We start from the raw sequence: 19,106 nt of genomic DNA, 5'->3' as shown, positions 1-19,106 counted from the left end.
ATAGCGTTTCTACACGGTTTTAGGGTATTTCGCTGAAAATTGACGTAAAAATTTGAGAGTTATTCAAGGCTACATATTTTTGGCCAGAACTGTAGAAGTGGCCGCCAAAATCGACACGCTTACAATACTAATCACCAGGCGCGTATTGGCCAACGACAAAGGACAACTCGTGCAAATGCTCATCCCTGAAGACTATAATTCAGAAAATCGATATACTTTGCTGGCGTCAGTCGGTGGATGCCAATAGAATGAAGTACAACTTCATATCAATAAACAAGCAGTGATTGCTCCGGTAATGATAGCACACGGTATGGATAAGGAGCGACCCAAGTCCGACTTTGAAGGCTTATTTCATCTGTTGAAAATATAGAGCGATTCGTTTGATGCGGTGGAGTTCGAATCGATTGAGGTGGAGTTCAAACCGATTGAGCTGCTTTGCACGGATTACGAAGTTCTTGCAGAGGATAGTAAGACACGGGCACGACGAGATTTGGGACTCCAACTGGGAATTTACAACACGAGAAAGACAGATCCAAAAACCAGCGATGGTGAGCTGGTAATTAGGGGAGCAAATGTAGCAGAGCCAAAGCGTAACTCACAGCTCAGTAAGGCCACCGTGCTGCTCAGCTTTGGCAATACCTATGTTGTTGGGTTGCGATGGTTCCGATTTTCTGGGCTTTGTAAGTATGTAATTGAAACGACATAACGATATTACAGCCCAATATGTTTTCTACTGGTGCCACAAAACGCCACTAACAGAATAGACAAAATTGCCTCCTTTGCTACTTCGTCACATGGCAAAAATCCTAATTCAACGAGACACCACTCTTAGTTAATGGATGTGAGCACAGGCTCTCAGCTCTCGTCGACCCACAACAGTCTTTCTTAAGAAGATATAGCTTTGCCCAAAGTGCTGGGGCCAGTGAAGTAAATCAGACAACTACTGAGCAGATAAGTTAATCAGCAAATAGTATTATTATCTTCCTCAGTGCTGTAGTGGCGCGGAAATTTCTTGACATACCGGTGCAAGATTATGACGACACGGTCCGGTACTGTCGCTACGTAGTCAAAACAATGGTATCCACCGCGGTGAACTGAGTCGCAAGGAATCATATCGAGCAGCAAAGCTGGCACCAGCAGCCCAACTTGTACCCTTCACGTGATCATTCTGTTCCCAGCAGCATGCCGCCAAAAAACGATCTCTAATTTTACACACCCAAAGTAGGCTGAAGAAATTTGTCTGTCCATCATCATGATTGCATGCAATAATAGTATTTTATCTTAGAGACATACATCGTAACATAATGCCATCTTGTCATTACCTGCGATAAGTCTTTCCAACAATGAGAAGTGTGGTGATGTTGCCGGACGCGAATACAAAATAATTACAACAGGCTTAGAGGTGGATAGGTGTACCGTAAACTTGTCAGGATCATACCACAAAGCTTGTGTTAGCTGGCAAAATTCGAATACAATAGCGTGTTTATGCCCGGTAGTACACGGTTGAAGTAAAAATCAGAGACTTGCAAAGCCTTTAGCGCTGATGATATGGAATGGCCAGTTTGAACATTGAATGACCAGAAGAGAAGCGCGATGATTTTCTTTGCACAACCTGGAAGATCGCCTCTTTGCGGCAATCTAGCACATTTTTAGACGATTGGTTAGGATCCGATCCATATCGACGTCATTTCTGCTATACCTCGTCCATACGAAGCAACTTCCGTGAAATTCCTTAAGATGGTGACACTGATCAATCTTTTTCTTTACGTGATAGACCATACCTTCTAATGAAGCGTTAGAATGCTGTTAAAGTTGCCAGATAAACCTTGTCTATCTTGGCAAATAGATCCAAGTGCAAACATCGTACTATGGATGATTGTGTGTCAACTAGATTTGTCCGTATGCATAGTTCTATCATATCTTGCATTGCATCCTTTTTATAAATTGACATTTGTGCCAAAATTGTGACTGTATTGAGCTTAAACAAGCATGCACTACTCGCCACTTGACCATTCAGCGCCGAGTGATAAGATTGACTTTCTAATGTCAGCCGCTTTCGGGACTTGATGTCACCAGTATACAGCACAACTAGCGACATCAATTGTGCAGGACCAACTAGAGATAGAAGCTGCAAAGTTTGTTTTGTTGTCCCGATAAGCACCTCATGCTTCATTCTCACAGAGAATAATACTCTGAAGACCAATTCATTAGAATGGCGACGAGTGCTGCCAATAGCCGCGAGGTTGCCGTACATCTTGCGCAGAGAAGCTTCCGACCCGTAGGTTCCATGGTGACAATCACCCACGGGGTTATTCTAAAGCCGTATTTTGAGTAAAATACTAATAAATCGTACATACAAGCTTTACCATCGACCTAAATTAATGAATTGCACGAGGCTGGCAGCCCATCTAGCACAGCTTGTCTTCGTGCGCGAGAAGCATGATGAGAGAGACTATTGTTGAGCGTGCACAAAAGCTTTAAATACGGAATCACGACATCTACGCATGAAATTTTGTGGATACAATGGATCATCAGTCAGCGAGAAGAGCTCTCATTTAGCCTTGATGAGCTGTATGAAGTTTAAAGAGTTGTTAAGGTCCTAGTGAAAAGTCTCTTCCAGACAGTATAATGGTGCTAAACTAATATGTATTCTATTTGCCTTTTACTTCCTTCAATGCTAACAATGCAATGAATACATTGACAACATTCGATCAATGTGTTGGGTCCGAGAATTTTAACAATAGGTTTGACATTAATTTCATGAATGATGTAGCCAACAAAAGACCATCTTTGCGCGTAGCAATAGCACACTGTTTTGATTCTACCACAGCTTGTATGTCCTACACCTGTCTTTACTATACTTCATTTCTCAAGCCATCATGAATTAGACTCGCATCCTAACCAAGCCTCATATCGCGGGTTACATGGTTCCCCAATACTTTGAGCAATCTGACGTCGTCTCATATTGATAGGAAACGGGTTTGAATCGCAGGCGATACCCATGTATCTTGCATTGTAGCACATGGATTCGACTCCGTTAACATCGATGCATTGGCGATAGAGCGTGCCATTGCATGGATCCATCGTTGTGCGGGTGGGTGGACCCTCTAACGATCCAGGAAGTAACAAACCATTGCAAACATTAGTTGGAAACTTTGTCAGCAAAGCCAATGTTGCAGAACTCGCTCTTTCGCGATCTGAAGCTAAGCACGAGGCTGCTGGTGTTCCCCAGAGAGGATGAATTTGACACATTGGGCTCCGTTGATTACACGAATCTAGAAAGCCATTGCAACACCATGTCCCTCGATCAGTCAATATCAATGATTTAAGATTCTTCTTAACTGGAGCAAGATCCGGAAGACTGTCAAGGGACGGTGCACATGTTACCAATAGTCGCTCAAGTCGCAAGAGATGATCGAAAGCTGGTAATTGGTCAAGCAGCAAAAAAGCAGCCAACGTAAGTGATTTCAGCTTTGTGAGCCCTTGAAATGATGGAAGTCGCTTTATTGAAACAAAACCCGCAAGGTGGATAAACGTTAATGACGTCATATCCTCAAACATATCATTCGGCAGACTGATAAACGGACTAGTGAATTTGCTCTCAAGATGTCTGATATCACACGGGGAAATGACACGATAAAAAATGTTTAGAATCAAAAGAAATCACTTAATTAAACGTACAAGAATTCAAGATTAGCCAACTCCTTGATCCAATCGGGTAAAGTCTGAGTGTGCGTGTACTCCAACGTTCTACATTAAAAGTTCAAGTGTGTTAGTACAGAACGTTTACTTAAGAAGCCAAGCAGTCCGTACAAATGTATTAAATTTGTACATCGTCGAAGTTCTTCAGGTAAAGTCGGTAAATATCGATTTGTCAATTGCATAGTCTTGAGATCCCCTCTAGACGCAAGTTGAGCAACCTTTTTAGTCACATCTAAAGGTTGTTCCCACTCGTCATAAGTTTTTGGAGCGACATCACGGTCAATCATCACTAAACAAGGGCATTGTGTCAAAGAGTTAGACTTCAAATACGTCCATCGTCGTGCATGCAGAACACATTCTGGATGAGGATCACACGCGATCGCAGACGTCCGAACGCTCTCTTCCACAAAGATGACCAATAAAATGGCATAGGCCACCAACAATAATGCAGCAATCCGATGTTTACGTGGGTAAATGCAACTTTGCTGTCTCCACGGAATGAGATTGACCATACGATGAAGTCGCATATAAAGCGTGACGTTCACGGCCATTCGAGCGATAAAGTTGACGACAGAGGTAATACGGATTGATTTCAAATTTTCGTAAATCACTGCTGTTTGCGCCGGATCTGCTACAACACTCGCTTGTCGTTCAAACCATCCAGGTGGAAACACTTCGTGGTTAATAGCGTATATATCTCGCGGAAACGTGAAGGCTGACATGCAAAATACCAGAACGAGAATCGGACAAACAACGACGATAAGCAAATCGAATCTACAACACTATAGATTAGATGAGCATTTGATCGACATGTTAAGACTCAAAACGTACAGCAGATCTACAGTCGTCTCAACTAGACCAATGCGTTGCAAGGGGATAAACATTGTCACGACACATGTCAATGCGTTTGAGATGATGATAAAAGTAAAAATCGCAATAATCGGTTCGGGTGATCCTGCCTCCAAAATCTGAATGAGCAAAACCGTTTCAAAAGCTAAATCTCCCAATTTCATCCCAAGCTACTATCCATAAAGGACACAAAGTTGTTAGTGATGGCATGAATAAAAGAATGAACGATTACAACTCACAGCAAATCGTCGAGAAATTCGATCAGTTTGTATAAGCGTACGAATTGATTGAGTTGAAGAGGTGAATCGTAAAGCGATTTGACTTGCTAGCTTCGACTGACTCGTCACTTTTTGTACTAAACTAGCGGTTGAAATAGTCGACAATTCCGGCGTCTGCATTACTCGCCGTCTCCGACGAGCAACCATTTTGACGAGGATAACTAGATATCCAATACCCGCGATAGATAAACCAACAAAAGAAAGCCAAAAAAGAAATGGAGACGGATCCACAAATAACCAAAAAGCACCATCATCCAATTCTTTAGTGTCCATAACGCAATTAACAGTGTGAATTGGATCAATGTTAAGCATGATAAGCCAAAGAGTCCAAAATAAACAAAGAGCCACTACACACGTAAGTGAAAGCTGGAGATAAACCGATTTCGTATGCGGGAATTGAACAAGAAGTACTGAGATGTTGGTGCTTAAGCGTCGAATTGCTGAAACATTATGTTCATTCGTGACACTATCTTTGTGTTTATGTATCAACCTTTTTTGATGTTGAATTCTCTTTAAGTGTTCTTTCAACTCCTGGTACTATTGTTGCTGGTCTTACAAGAGCTGTACCTCGACTAAAAATCGATGGGAGAACTTGGCTAGAATCGTATAAAACACCATTCCATGGCGAGATTGAATATCTGGAATTGTCCTCTGTCCATCCAACTTTCCGTGAATTATCCGTTTCCCACATAAGTAGTCAAACTCCTTTTGAGTTAACTGCGAAAGATGTTTTATAGTCATACTGCGAATTAGTTAGCGAAAACCCTTCCTGGCTAAATTTGGGATATGTGACTGAAATAGATGATGATACCCAAAAAAATGCTGTTGTTGTAGACAACACTATATCTTATATATATCCGATAGATAAGATTCTTGTTAAATTACTTAATATAATCCTGTTTATCTTATGACTTTGCTGATCCCATTATGGTCTGACTCCCTCAGAACGATCATTCCATTACATTTAGGCACACGGTGTGCTAAGTGCTCTGTGGTGTTGACCACACCATGTGTAATAAAACTTGCACAGAGAATATTTCAGCTTCACTAGAATGATGGGATTAGAGTATTCATGGTAGTAATTCTTCAACTCCCAGCCTCTATTGTATGCTTAATCTCAAGTATTTAAACGATTTCGAGAGAGTTTCTGACCTCATCACATTCAAGATCGATGATAAGACTCCTTGTGTCCAAGAATTTGCCGCGAGATCTGATCAAGGTGCTTATGGCAATATTAGGTAGCATTCTGATCGTCTGAGAAATACTTCGAATTGACTTGCTTTTTATGTCATGCTTAGAGTTGGCACTCTCGAGAATTATTGAGTTAGCGTACAACCCCGAAACTGAGTGCTAATAATTATGCATTCGATCAATATCTGCCCAAATTTCACTATCTTCTATGAGTCGCAGACCGACGTAAATTGTACGACATTGCTCCTGTATGATCAACTGTCAAGACTTGACAATCAAAATAAACTAAGAGCCCAAACAGTTAATATAAAGTAATTTGCCTGACGTTCTGCTACATCTGAATCACACGTTGAGTCCATTTAGCGTGATCGAAGCTTATTAATCAATTTCTCTTTAAACACAACAATAAATAAACTCCAACTGGAGACCGGATAACATAGACAAGTAAGCAAAGAAATGAATCATACTAATGCTTGGCTCAGGTGATCTGGCCCATTCTGTATGTTACTCGACAATGCGATAAATCTGAAGTTTGAGCACTTCGCTCGGTCGAAATCAAGACGACTGAATTGTTAAGTGATAATGGCGCATTGTGCTACATACGGGAGCATTCAATAGACTCAGCACTTTATCGAGACCAGATAAAAGCGTATTGGTTTCGTATAAAGTCTCAAGGAGCCATGCAACCAGAAACTGCAAGGGTATGGTTGGTCGACGAGTGTGTTGTCAGGCAATCAATATACCAAGTTATTTGCTCAAACCGACAAAGTTTTGCGAAGAAATGCGATCTCGGCAATCGCAATACGCTTATATCTGTCACGTGCGACTCGCAATATAGCGCTAGGTGTTTATAGAATAGTCTCGAGACATCGACTAGACTAATTTTTTTCTTACAATGATTTAAAGACAAAATTCTCAACAAAAAAATGACTATTCGAGATTCAAGTGTAAGGCCTTCCATCGGCAGCTGCGAACTTGATTGTTTGCGTCATGGATTGGAGGGTAAGTAAGACGTTGGGTGCTCAATGAGAAATTTAAGGTGATCATCTATGTGCAGCGCTGATTTAACGTCTAGAAAAGACGGGAGGAAGGAAATGCGTGGACCTGGATATTTATATTATGCGACATATTGTCGATGATATATGTGATCGAAGATGCAGTTTGCTTTTGAGCAAATTTTCGAAGAACAATAACGACAAGAGATGCATCAAAGTGTGCTTTTGGTATCAGAATGACATACGAGACGTTATCTTGGATGGTGTGCTCAAGCTGTGCTTAAGCACCGCAGAAATCTCAGCCACCAAAGTGCTGAATATTCAACTAGATCCTGCTAGACAATTTGATGTAGTAAAAACAAATGCAAATACATAAAATCTGCCTTAAGCTGTCACCATAATCCACGTCCTCTGCTCTATTAGAAATGCTCTAGACTAGTTGAGCAATGAGCACAAGGCCGCATATAAATGTGAAAGCTCACATTGTTCTATCGAAGGTCTCTTACACTTGGGTAGAACTTCAACATCAGTTTCTCCATATATCAGCAATCAGAAGTTGAAATGTTTTTCTAAATTTTCCAGAGTAAAACTTATGTTTGAATCTCATTATCTATGCAACGAGGTACGTACCGTATCAGGGTGTACGTAGTTATTACACTTTCGTACAATTGTGCTAAACTTCTGTGCACTTGTGCCGAACTCAAAGAAACGAGAGTACAGGCGTTGAAAGGATGATGGATCCCGTAGTCTGTGGGACACTCAGGCTCACGTCATGCAATACCATTAAGTTGTATCATTGAACATGAAATATTTTGATATTTTGTTAAATTTGACGTCTATAAAAAAGTTACTTGAAAACTACCGGAATTATTCTCTTTGATTTGTTAACGCGAACTCTGTGGCTCAAAGTCTTCTTTAGGCAAGGGGCACGACACCAATGTCTCAATCTAAAGACCATCACAACAGAGAGTGAGCTGCACATGGTGCGGGGTTCACCCAATGGGGAGAAATCTTCTACCTCGTGCAGTCGTAATACTATAGCAAACCAAGTTGGCTCACCTATCTAACCCTATCTTGCAAGATAGATTGAATTTGTAGGAAGGGGTGACCCGAATGTGGTGCAACGGAGGTACCACATAATGCTTACATTTGCCGAAAGAGTTGTTCTATCGAAATGTAAGCTAGCGAAATATGGTACTTCGTATTGACCATCTGTGAAGAAAATTATATGTTACACATAGCCGACGGACCTTTCCTCTTCAAAATAACACCATTATCATTCTTACCTAGTACTCATTATGATTTTTCATCGGAATACGGTTAAACTTTGCTCTCAAGCGTACGGGTAAAAGTGTTAAGTGTTCAAACTCTATAGTATGGTTTGCACCATGTTACATCCTTTCCCACCTTATATATTAGCACCACTGGATCCAATGTTACACCAAGCCGATGCACTTACAGTGAATTCTTGAAGAGCTCCCGTTGCACTGAGAGCTTGCTTCGCAGCTTCGCACCACCAGCCCTTACGAGTACCCACTGAATCGAAAAACAATTTACTTCGCGCTACACTTCTCGACGAGCCATCAGAAGTCGCGTTCTCTATAGTGGCGCCATGAAGGCGTTATCATTCAGTGAAGAGGGTAGATAAGAATGTTCACAATGTAGATTCTAGTCCTGGTGCAATATATGGACTTTAGTCTATATATCCGACAGCGAACACTGCTTCGATGCTTATGGTTTTTTTCCGCTGCGAGTCATTGTTGCATAAGCTGCGCACATTGCGTCCACTCCAAGAAGCGGATAGTGTTACGACCCCTGCCACGGGGCTCACGGCAACATTTAAGTCATTGCTTCGTTTTCAGAGCTCGTCGCAAGAAAAACGTGATGCACAAAGCTTGTTTGGAGACAGGTTGCAATAATGTTGCCCTCACATCAGTTGAGGGTATTGGTAGATCAGAGCTGTGCCAATCTTTGAATTCTGTTTATTTCTTAAGAGTATCTATTTGATTTGACGCGGACGCTATCTAGTCGCTAATACTGCATGTATAGCTACGTCATTTCCTTCTAATGAATAAATTCCCCACAACATATTCATTTGTGTACTGTCTGCTTCTTGCGTCGGCGTTTTGCTTGTGTTTATCTAGGCTCTCGTTACTGGTGCCATTGACATTGCGCAGGATACCCTTTATCATTAACATAAAATCACTGATTTTGCTACAAATTGTAACCGGACTAATATTAGCACGTCGAACTTGATCGACAGCCCGTCCTCCACTAGGACCAGTGCCGCCTGTACCTGACGGCTCGACGAGCCATTTATGTTAGGTGATATAAGGCCTGTGAAGACTTTTTCGAATATTTAACGCGGGCTCAAGAAGTGGGAGCAGCTCAATCTAGCACCACAGTCTCTTTGCGCTGCTGCGTTGGAGAAAACCCCTTGGCGGCACGAATGACGCGTTTCTTCTGAGCATTTGCTTGCGAATCGTCAGTGGATGACATATCTTATCTGGTGCCGAGCACCTTGAACAATGGTTGCCAAATTTTTGCTGTTGAGCGAATATCGATCTATTTCAATGGCCATTGGCAAGCAGTATCCGCGAAACACTTTGTCGAGGAACTGCTTGGCTGTATCCTCACTAACAATGAGCCGTCTTACTCTGTGCAAGCCGCACACGTATAGAGACCATACATCAAAGCGGTAATGATTATCACCACCGGGCGAGGATCAGCTGCATTAAGACGATAAAGGCTTGCGTTTCCTTACAGTAACCTGCTAATTGTCACCTCCCTTGACGAATCGACCTGAACATAAAAGCTCCCAAAAACACAGTCAGTTAGCGCCAACACCCACAACAACTATTGCTTTGAATCGTTTCGTGCTGGGAACGCCTATTCTACCAAAGCATCACACGCTGACGCTCAATCTTGCACACGTTCTCTTAGCTTGAAAGTTGCAAGCGCGACGAGCTGTGAACTCGAGACCATCTTAGCTTCTCTGGTCCAGATGAGAGAAACTTATTCTGTTCCAGCCGTCAAAGCCCAGGACGCTTAACGTCAGAGCCTCACGGTAAAAGCAATCTGTTTCTCCACCGGCGTCAGGCTAAGGCACGCCTGATTACTACCTACACAGCGCATTCAAAGCGGTGTGCACGTGCAGGCAAGCGATTATCAATCCCAGTCCTTTGGCTGCAATTTGAGACTAAGTTATACGTTAAGCTGGCTATTTTGCACCGAGATAGATACTCGGACAGTTGCTAATCGTTTTAGCCACAGAATACCGATATTTCAGTACTTATAAAAGTTTACAATTATACCATGTCTATTATGAATTTTGTACAATCGTATAAAATTCAATTGTACGATGTGTGTAAGTGTTAAGTATACAAAACTACATCAGTGGCTTAAATTGATATTCAAAACCATCTCGAAAAATAAATTTCACTTTATGATGCGAGATATGAGACTACTCATCATGATGCTACTACTGAGCTTCGCTTTAAGTCCGAGACTACTGTTATAAGTACATAATTTTCTCAATCATGCATATCATTCTACAGTCAACGCTGCAGCCTTCTACCTTTCCTTTATCAAATCATCATTGAGCCACACAACCCCAGAAATGATCTCATTTATTAGCTGCGCGTCAACAATGACACGAGCAATTCATTAATAATATAAAAATTAATAAAATTTAAACATACTCATTTGATTAATGAGATGACTAACATTTGCGTGATGAGTCGCCATATTGGTAAGTTCCTCTCAATTTTGGAAATGGTCTCTAGAAAATGGTGGATGTTTGAAGTGCTGCTGACGATTCCTTGGAGACGTTCAGAGTACAATTCTTACATATCGAATGGAACGTTACAAGTCAAAGATGCATATATCTCACTCACTATATCGCAGAACAAGAAGCCAGCAAAATTCGATGAGATCACTTAAGAAATCGATAGTTTTCATTTTTTGCATTCATGAATGTCTAATGCTGCAGCTTCATCGCCTTTGCGAGCTCATGAACGTGTTGTCTAGTCCATTGAAACTAGCATCAACGCGATCTATCAAGACATTGCAAACAACGTATCAGCATTCAAGCTCTTTGATAGAATCTACAAGCTTTACTTTGCCTTTTGCGACTGCTGTTACTGCTGCCTGAAAGCCGTCATTCCTCGGACCTGAAAGATCGCAATTTGCCTCGAAAGTTTAAGAATCAAATGTAGAACTAACTTTAGATTGGTAGAAGAGACGAGCAGCAATAATATTGGCGATTGCGACACTGGCAGGTCGTCAGGGTGCTTATTAGTCGCTGTTCGCTCAAATCTTGAAGGGTCATGGCGTATTAGTGGGAAACGAGTCAGTATAAAATACTCGTACAGACACTGCAATTAAGAAGAAAGATTTATATTCGTTTCTTGATTAATTTAATGCTTGTCATATTATTGTCCCGAGCAAGTGGAAGCTGGTGTGTACCGTTGGTACGACAGAAGAGATGCTAACTCCAGTGGCTGTCACAATTTCGTCAGAATGCATTGAATAAAATTCTGAAGAAAGATCGACTGACGATCTTGACCCGTTAGCAACTTTAAAACTGCTGATTCTAACAATACTTACGATGTTATAATCGCAATTCAATAATTGTCTTCGTTCAAAAGGCGCAGCGAAGAAGTCGATTGTATAGTTGACTGATTGAAAAATGGATGCATGGATTCATTAAGATGGAAACAGAACATAGAGATCTTGAGTTTGAAATTCGTGCTACTTTGTCCTCTAAAGCAAACGACAAAACAATTCAATTGACTCGACTCAAAATTGTATTAAGAGAATAAATAGCAAAACTTTCAAAATCATTTGATGAAGCTGAAGACACTATGTAGTCGCATCTGGGTATCGCAATAGATATCTCTGGGCTTCTGCTCGTGCGTTGGCAAAACCTTGTTCACATAGAGACCATACTTGATAGCTGGATTGCCATCAAACGTGAGAGGTTATTGTTTGTGCATCCTGAGGCCAAGCACGAATGGACGTCAAGACGGATGTTATCCTTGATGCTGAAGTATGAGTTCTGTACAACGAGAAAACGAGGAGGACATTCAAAGCGTAGTAGCCACCCATCGCTTCATATGGTACAGATTGTATTCTTGTAGGATGCGACAGATATTTCGAACTATTTTGGACAAACGAGAATGGTCTCAAATAAAAAATATAATGAAATTTTTAGTAGGAATCGGAACTGTATCAATGGATGGTACAGCTTGTCTAGCGCCATCAACTCGTGATCGCCTGTCCATGTGGGATGAGCACTACATAATGACGGCACATTTATCAGACTATCAACTTGAGCTGCCTTACCCTTGTTTTTCGTTTTCTGTCTAGATTTTTCATTTATCTCATATTTTGGACCCTCTTGAACTTTGTTTTTCTTTCAGCTAAATTTCATACTAATTTCTAGAGGCTTTCAAATTGTTTTGATGGTGAAGCCAAGAAATCAAAGTGTTACTGCTTTGAGCGATGGCTGATGTGCTACTTAGGGGAGTGGATGCGCTCGTCATCGACTATGAAAATCGTTGATGAGTTCAGATATGTCTGTAAGGTTTACGCTTCTCATTCTGGCTTGGTACTGATCCCTTTTCTTAAAATCACGAGCATAGTATCAACTCTCTTCCCTTTTTCTACCTTCCCCTCATACATATCTTCAAATCCCCATCCTTTATTTTGTAGAGTCAGAGAAGGATAACAATGCGAGTATGCGAGGGTACAGTGCCGTTAAATCGCACTCACTATCTTCGACATCATTTGAATGCGCAACCAGAATTGTTTCTAAAATTGTTTGGATCATTCTGATCAGGGGGTTTCTTGAATTGCTTAAGTCATAGTCATAGTCATACTCTTTATGGGTATATTAAGCACCGTAACGTTATTATATACATGCGAAGAATTGAGTCATGCCGTTTGAGTTAAATCTTTATTTAAAACGATCTTACCGCTAAGCGGCTTTACTCACTCTGGTCGTCGAGATGCGTGAGTTAACGGTACCCGCTCACATGTGTGCCCTCTCTATTCCCAATTATAATATTACTAACTGCTTGCGTGATTGCGGGATGAGATGCATTGTTAGAAATGTCTTCAAGATTACATATAGTACTATTGAAGACTTCACTTGTGACTCTATTTTTTAGTATAGGATATGATTTTACAGTCTCTAGATTTAAGTGTAAAATCGCATCATTTAATATATTACGTCGCAACAAATTGGACGATCGTCAGCGGCAGCATTCATCACGTGTCGTTATGAATTAGCACCGTATGTACGTCCAGCCAGCGATATGTTGTCGACGCATGATCGAAAGACGTTTGTCTGCACGTGGACGAAAGTACTCGCATTTGGATTTTCTGCGTCCAACTAAGTAGATAAAGATCTTACCATCCAGGTTCGTATCTTACAAATGAAATTTCTAATTTGATCCAAATGAAAATCTTTCGACATTTAATAGTCAAAAAAACTTGTTTCGTTAACGGAAAGTGACCAGTCTAAACGTTGTAACTTTCTCGAGAAAGTCTCTTTGTACGTATATAAACTTTATGAAAAGGATGGAAAGAATGAGGTGTATGATCGTCTCAATTCCTTGAAGTCATAGGTATCACGTGGTGTCAGTATATAAAAATCATAAGAGAACTGTATCCACTAGGGAGAGTCTCAAAACCAGCTTGTACGATCGTCCACTCTGTTCAATTCATTTATGACTTGATATGGTAAAAAAACGGCAATTTCCAGTTTCTGGAAACGAGAAAAGACCAGACAACCATACGTGAGTGGGTGTATTTCTAACACAGCCAGGCCAGAATTCGCCATCATTTCACGATGGAATGTCGTACATAAGAGTGACACAAAGCCGTAAACAGCAATAATTATTGCCTTCGTAAGGAATGAGGACGATCAGTTCCAATGATGAACTTTTTGTAACGTTCTTGTTCCCATCTTTGGAGTGAAATTGGGTCATCTTGAATTTCCACATTTTGCACGTCGTGACCCCTTTTTTCAACTAATTGTGAAATGAACCTTTTTCCTGTTAACGAAGGTATTGGATTCTCCCTCAGTCTTTTATCTCCAACTCTCTTTCTTCTCTCTCTACCTTCCATCTGGTCTATAGTGTTCAATTCAATTTTGTCGTTAAAAATGTTTCTACCATCTCTGTCTTCACCATTACTTTGTCACAAGATTGGAAAGAGATCCCGACCATCCCCGTCTCTTGCCCCATCGGTTTTCCTTGAGTTTTTTATTTATTTTAGTAGCCGGAGATCGCCCCATGCCACAGTTTTTCACTTTGCAAAAGAAATCCAAACGCAACATACGCAACACCGTCATGTTGTTTACTCCATCGGCGTACCCCAATGTCCATACGGCAAGTTTTACTGTCCCAAGTCCCGAAAAACCTTCACGTCATCTCGTTCCAACTTCTCAACATCATCGAGATACTTCACCATTACCAGGTCTTTCATCCATGTTACAACAACAACGTCATTATCAAGACACTTTACTTCTTTCTCCATATACGTCGTCATGGCAACATCATGAACACGGTACAATTCATAAAAGTCCCATTGCCACAACATCAGATTCAATAAAACCCAAAACTTCCATCACGACAACTGGGATCGTCAAATCTTCTCGATATTTACGTGAAATGGATCGACGTGTGATACTTTCACGTATTGAACAAGGTGAAAAGCAATCAGCATTAGCTAAAGAATATCAAGTCAGTCGTGCAGCAATTTGTAATTTGAATAAACATCGCGATGAAGTTTTATCACGAAAAGATGGGAATCCATTAGCGAAACATCCAAAAAAACCACGTTTGAAAACTGGAGGACGTAAAAGTGGAAAACATGAATGGCAAGAACATCAAGAAGATGTGAAAGATCAACATCTTGGTGTTTATGCAGTGGAATCACGAGCTGTAGTGTTACTATTAACATCATTACGAAAGAAACAAGCAACGGTGAATGAATTTCGACGTTCAAGTGATCGATTGATACGAATTGTATTAGAAGAAGCATTGGCGTTTGTACCAGTAAAAGCAGTGGAGATTTTCTTACCAAATCATAGCAAGTCGGATGGGGTAGCATTGGAACATCCACCATGTGCTATTTCTATGGAATCAGCAGGTTCACCAATGCTTGAATTATTTCATTTAATTGAACCAGATCAACCAACAGGTTACATGACATTTACAGACATGACTCTGCAATCGATGGAGACACAATTATGTGGTCATCGATTACCTACAAGTCTCAATTATCATAATGTTTTTCTATTGGATCATGTTTTGACGTCACCTCATCTTGTGATGAATGTTGTACGAAGGTTACAAGAACATGGAGCCGTAGTCCCGATGATTACATTCGTGGCGCTTCTTGCAACACGAGAAGCAGTAACTACATTACATGGAATGTTTCCAATGCTTAATATTGTTGTAGCACAAGTTGAAGACGGTCGAACGATGGCTACAGACATGATTTTAGATCGAATGGAACAAGTGTACCACAATTCAGCAACCTCGACAGTATTGTACTAATCGAGTGTACCATGAACTTGGATCAATAAGCATTTTAGAAATACGACTTAATCACTCTTTGTACCATCATTCTCTATTTCACTTGAAGTCACTTGTTTGTCGATAGTTGATAGTGAAGCACAAAGAGATTGTATCTCAAGTCCCAATCGTGCTTGTTGTTGGACCAAATGTTCATTCCGTCGTGTCAGATCTACAGATACGACACGTGTTTGATCGATTGTACCAGCATGATGGGTACATGTGTCATTTTGGTACATTTCTATCTTGCGTTGCTTTTGTACTTGGTACCGTCGACGACATCGTTCTCGTTCTTTACGTCTTTGATCTTCTGTTGCATTTAAACGACGTACTCGACTACGTTGTGCTTCTCGTTGACGTTGTTGTTCGGTAGCATGTTGTCGACGAGCTCGAGAACGTTTCATTTCACGTTCACGAACTTCTGAAGATGCTTGAGTACGACGTCCTTGACTTTGGGTACGTTCTTCCATTCGTTGACGTTTCCGTGCACGTCGTTCCGCATCAAGTTGACGTTGTGCAGGTGTCAATTGTTCTCGTCGACGTTTACTTCGTTCTGCTTCTGCTTTCTTTGCTGCTGGTGTCGCTTTTAATCGACGTAATCGACTACGTTCAGCTTCAAGAGATTGACGTGTACCATCAAAAGGTACCAATGTACCATTAGAATGGTTCGAAAGGACAGGAAACATTGTTGTGTAGACAACTTCATGATACTGTTGAAGATGTCCAAGTGCTTGTTGACGTCCAACTTCATTTGGTTCAAATGCATGAGGCATTTCACTTCCTTTACGTGCTTGTTTGCATCTATCAACATATAAAAATATTACTTTTTGAAGATAGAATGAAAATGTACCTTAAAAAACGTACAAATGACATGACCAACATTCGCACTCTACAATTTCTCCCCATTTGTTATCTTGCATGGAAATCTATCGAATATCAAGATCTTGAGCTTGTTATAACATAAAAAACTTTCATTTCTATCCTTACCATGCGTTTTTCCGTTGATTTCAACTGACTAAACCACGTAATTGCATCTTTCTTACGTCTTGGACCAAAACGTACCCGTTGATTCTCTTCTTCGGTACATCCATTGATTCGGTACAATACATTCTTAAGATGGCACAACTTAAAATGGGTTACAAAGTAACTAAAAGGTACCAGATAGTAAATAGTTGATCCACATCTTCATAACACAACAACGTACCGTGGATGACGTAAGAAATCAAAGAAAAAGTTTTCATTACATTCTTCACATCGAATGAGATTCGCACGAAGATGCTCAAAGTGTTCGTCAAGACACGATACGACATTATGTGCCATGGGGTTACTTTCAGAAACTGGTACAATTTTCTTGTACCAGTGTCAGTCGAGCGAGGGGCTACTTAAACCAAACAGTCGACTAGGGTACGAATGGCACGTGTCTATGTCGGGAACTTGCCCGAAATCGTGCGTGAACGTGACTTATCGGATATGTTTGAGCGCTTTGGACGACTGTTAAGTGTCCAGATTAAGTTTCCAACCCGTCCACCACCATTTGCGTTCTTGGTATCGTCATTTCTTTCATTTTCTTAGATCTAAGTATAACTTTTGGTGATTTTTCTATTAATATTAGACATACGAAGATGAAAGAGATGCAAGTGATGCTGTACGTTCAATGAATAAGTACGTTATAATATTATATTCAACTAAAGCATAAGAACATGAAGATGATCGTGTTATTAGTGTCGTGATCTCAGGTAGTCGAATTCGGGTGGAAATGTCACGTGGTACATATGAACCCCGGTTGGTACTATTTAGTGACATGTAAATTTTTGAATTTTTATTGATTTTTTTCTAAATATCTAGACGTCGTGGTACCCAATATCGCGTAACCATTTCTGGGTTACCCGATACAATGAGTTGGCAAGATTTAAAAGATTTTTTACGTAAAGGTGGTGATGTCATTCATACAGACGTCGATCGTCGTGGTCATGGATCAGCATCATTTGCAACATCGGATGAAATGCATCGTGCAATTCGTAAATTAAATGATTTTGAATTGAATGGAGATCGAATTCGAATTCGTGAAGATGTTCCACGTAATCGATCCCGTTCACTTTCACGTTCACCACGTCGTCGTCATCATTCACGATCGCGATCGATTTCTCTTTCACCACGACGTAATCGCATTCATCGTCGTCGACTTTCCCCATCTCGTTCTCGTTGATAGATTTCAATTAGATCCAAATCAATAAAAACTCAATTTTTTTTTGATTGTTTCTTCTTTACTCAACACTTTGACGCCAAAGTACAAGTTCTTGTTGTTTAAAATATCGTCGATCTTCGATATCTACAAGTACAAGATTGAGATAATAGCGTACAGAGCATTGTAACTCAATGTGACGATATGTTGGTGTTAAATTATATGGTGCAAGGTATAAACGAACGGGGATACTGTCACCTTTTTTTGGTGCTCCATCTAGAATTTCATACTTTGTCATGATTTCACTTTCAATATGACGATGAGAACCATGTCCAACACTTTCTCGACGTAAAAGAGTAAGTTCCATTGATTTAATCGAAATGCGAATTAACACAAAGAGAATCTTTCCAATAATGACATCAGTAAGATGATAGCTGGTTGATAAATAAACTGTGAGTATTTGTTACAATGAAAGATATCAAAGTTTAGACGTACGTGGATTGATTCGATGTAAATTCAAGATGAAGACAATCTTGAATTCCTACTTCCATTCTCATATGATCCAATAAAGAAAGTGATGGAGATTTTAAATGTTGGATATAAATCTCTTGTTCTGATATGATGGCACTTAGATACTTTCCACGTGATAAATTAACACGAAGAATATAACGAACATCAAAATACTTTCCATGATATGTTTCATATTGTTTCTCAATGTTTGGAAACTCAAATGAAAACATTCTTTCGTTCTTGATAACATTTCCACTTGTATCTAATGTGAGTATTGAATGTAGAAATTCGGAACTTCCACTGCGATCATTTCGTACATTCATGTGTCCAATGAAATGTAACGTTAATCCACAATGTTCGAATTGTGTTTTACCATTTACTTTGACATTTAAAGATCCAGAAAGACATTCGTCATGATAATAAAGTGGAAACTTGACAATTTCATTCTTATCTTTTGTGACGTAGATACGTTCGTTTGCATTCTTGAGAGTCACTTGAAGCTCAACAGAAGGTTTAGGAGAATAGAAAAGATTCTAATTGAAATGACGTGAGATGGAGGAACGACGAGATAAAGAAGAAGGAGATTCGACTTACCATGATTTCGGCCATTGATTATGAGATTGAGTTAGTTGAAAATTTAAGATTACAGTTAATAAGGAAAATTTTAGTTAATTTTTGTTAACCAAATATTTTCAATTCAAGAAAGTTAGGTTACGGGATTATCTCTTGTACAACATTTGGCAGGAAACTTTGAGGTTTTAGGTACAAGTGGGGAACGTGAGAAAGGAAAACAGGTCAAGAATAGAGAGTA

The 19,106-nt window shown here is 40.2% G+C and overlaps 8 protein-coding genes across 8 annotated transcripts; 4 read left to right on the top strand and 4 right to left on the bottom strand.

Moving 5' to 3' along the window:
• Nucleotides 1-175: 175 nt before the first annotated feature.
• PHALS_02172 (uncharacterized protein) lies at nucleotides 176-706 on the top strand (the record flags this gene model as incomplete). Its single annotated transcript, XM_024718823.1, has 3 exons — nucleotides 176-229; nucleotides 303-308; nucleotides 371-706. The coding sequence occupies 3 exons, from the start codon at nucleotides 176-178 to the stop codon at nucleotides 704-706; spliced, it is 396 nt and encodes a 131-aa protein (XP_024572628.1).
• Nucleotides 707-2,877: 2,171 nt separating this feature from the next.
• On the bottom strand, nucleotides 2,878-5,141 carry PHALS_02171 (uncharacterized protein; the record flags this gene model as incomplete). Its single annotated transcript, XM_024718812.1, has 5 exons — nucleotides 2,878-3,610; nucleotides 3,682-3,750; nucleotides 3,814-4,476; nucleotides 4,534-4,721; nucleotides 4,791-5,141. 5 exons carry the CDS (start codon nucleotides 5,139-5,141, stop codon nucleotides 2,878-2,880), a joined length of 2,004 nt encoding a protein of 667 aa, XP_024572627.1.
• Nucleotides 5,142-8,403: 3,262 nt separating this feature from the next.
• Nucleotides 8,404-8,934, top strand: PHALS_02170 (uncharacterized protein; the record flags this gene model as incomplete). The annotated part of the gene is made up of 2 exons (XM_024718801.1): nucleotides 8,404-8,475; nucleotides 8,713-8,934. 2 exons carry the CDS (start codon nucleotides 8,404-8,406, stop codon nucleotides 8,932-8,934), a joined length of 294 nt encoding a protein of 97 aa, XP_024572626.1.
• Nucleotides 8,935-10,647: 1,713 nt separating this feature from the next.
• On the bottom strand, nucleotides 10,648-12,848 carry PHALS_02169 (uncharacterized protein; the record flags this gene model as incomplete). Its single annotated transcript, XM_024718790.1, has 6 exons — nucleotides 10,648-10,651; nucleotides 10,742-10,835; nucleotides 10,912-10,952; nucleotides 11,034-11,070; nucleotides 11,140-11,187; nucleotides 12,791-12,848. 6 exons carry the CDS (start codon nucleotides 12,846-12,848, stop codon nucleotides 10,648-10,650), a joined length of 282 nt encoding a protein of 93 aa, XP_024572625.1.
• Nucleotides 12,849-14,373: 1,525 nt separating this feature from the next.
• Nucleotides 14,374-15,585, top strand: PHALS_02168 (Predicted uracil phosphoribosyltransferase; the record flags this gene model as incomplete). Its single annotated transcript, XM_024718779.1, has 1 exon — nucleotides 14,374-15,585. One exon carries the CDS (start codon nucleotides 14,374-14,376, stop codon nucleotides 15,583-15,585), a length of 1,212 nt encoding a protein of 403 aa, XP_024572624.1.
• Nucleotides 15,586-15,632: 47 nt separating this feature from the next.
• PHALS_02167 (uncharacterized protein) lies at nucleotides 15,633-16,923 on the bottom strand (the record flags this gene model as incomplete). Its single annotated transcript, XM_024718767.1, has 5 exons — nucleotides 15,633-16,149; nucleotides 16,315-16,404; nucleotides 16,468-16,529; nucleotides 16,591-16,750; nucleotides 16,808-16,923. 5 exons carry the CDS (start codon nucleotides 16,921-16,923, stop codon nucleotides 15,633-15,635), a joined length of 945 nt encoding a protein of 314 aa, XP_024572623.1.
• A 90-nt stretch (nucleotides 16,924-17,013) lies between these two features.
• Nucleotides 17,014-17,809, top strand: PHALS_02166 (splicing factor; the record flags this gene model as incomplete). Its single annotated transcript, XM_024718756.1, has 4 exons — nucleotides 17,014-17,148; nucleotides 17,216-17,265; nucleotides 17,326-17,385; nucleotides 17,449-17,809. The coding sequence occupies 4 exons, from the start codon at nucleotides 17,014-17,016 to the stop codon at nucleotides 17,807-17,809; spliced, it is 606 nt and encodes a 201-aa protein (XP_024572622.1).
• Nucleotides 17,810-17,867: 58 nt separating this feature from the next.
• Nucleotides 17,868-18,904, bottom strand: PHALS_02165 (vacuolar protein sorting-associated protein 26; the record flags this gene model as incomplete). The annotated part of the gene is made up of 3 exons (XM_024718745.1): nucleotides 17,868-18,219; nucleotides 18,281-18,828; nucleotides 18,890-18,904. The coding sequence occupies 3 exons, from the start codon at nucleotides 18,902-18,904 to the stop codon at nucleotides 17,868-17,870; spliced, it is 915 nt and encodes a 304-aa protein (XP_024572621.1).
• Nucleotides 18,905-19,106: the final 202 nt, after the last annotated feature.

The sequence above is a fragment of the Plasmopara halstedii genome (assembly GCF_900000015.1).
Source record: "Plasmopara halstedii genome assembly, contig: Scaffold_179, whole genome shotgun sequence".
Classification (NCBI taxonomy): domain Eukaryota; phylum Oomycota; class Peronosporomycetes; order Peronosporales; family Peronosporaceae; genus Plasmopara; species Plasmopara halstedii.
The sequence above is the reverse complement of the archived record's forward strand: the minus strand, read 5'-3'. Positions and strand labels throughout refer to the sequence as shown.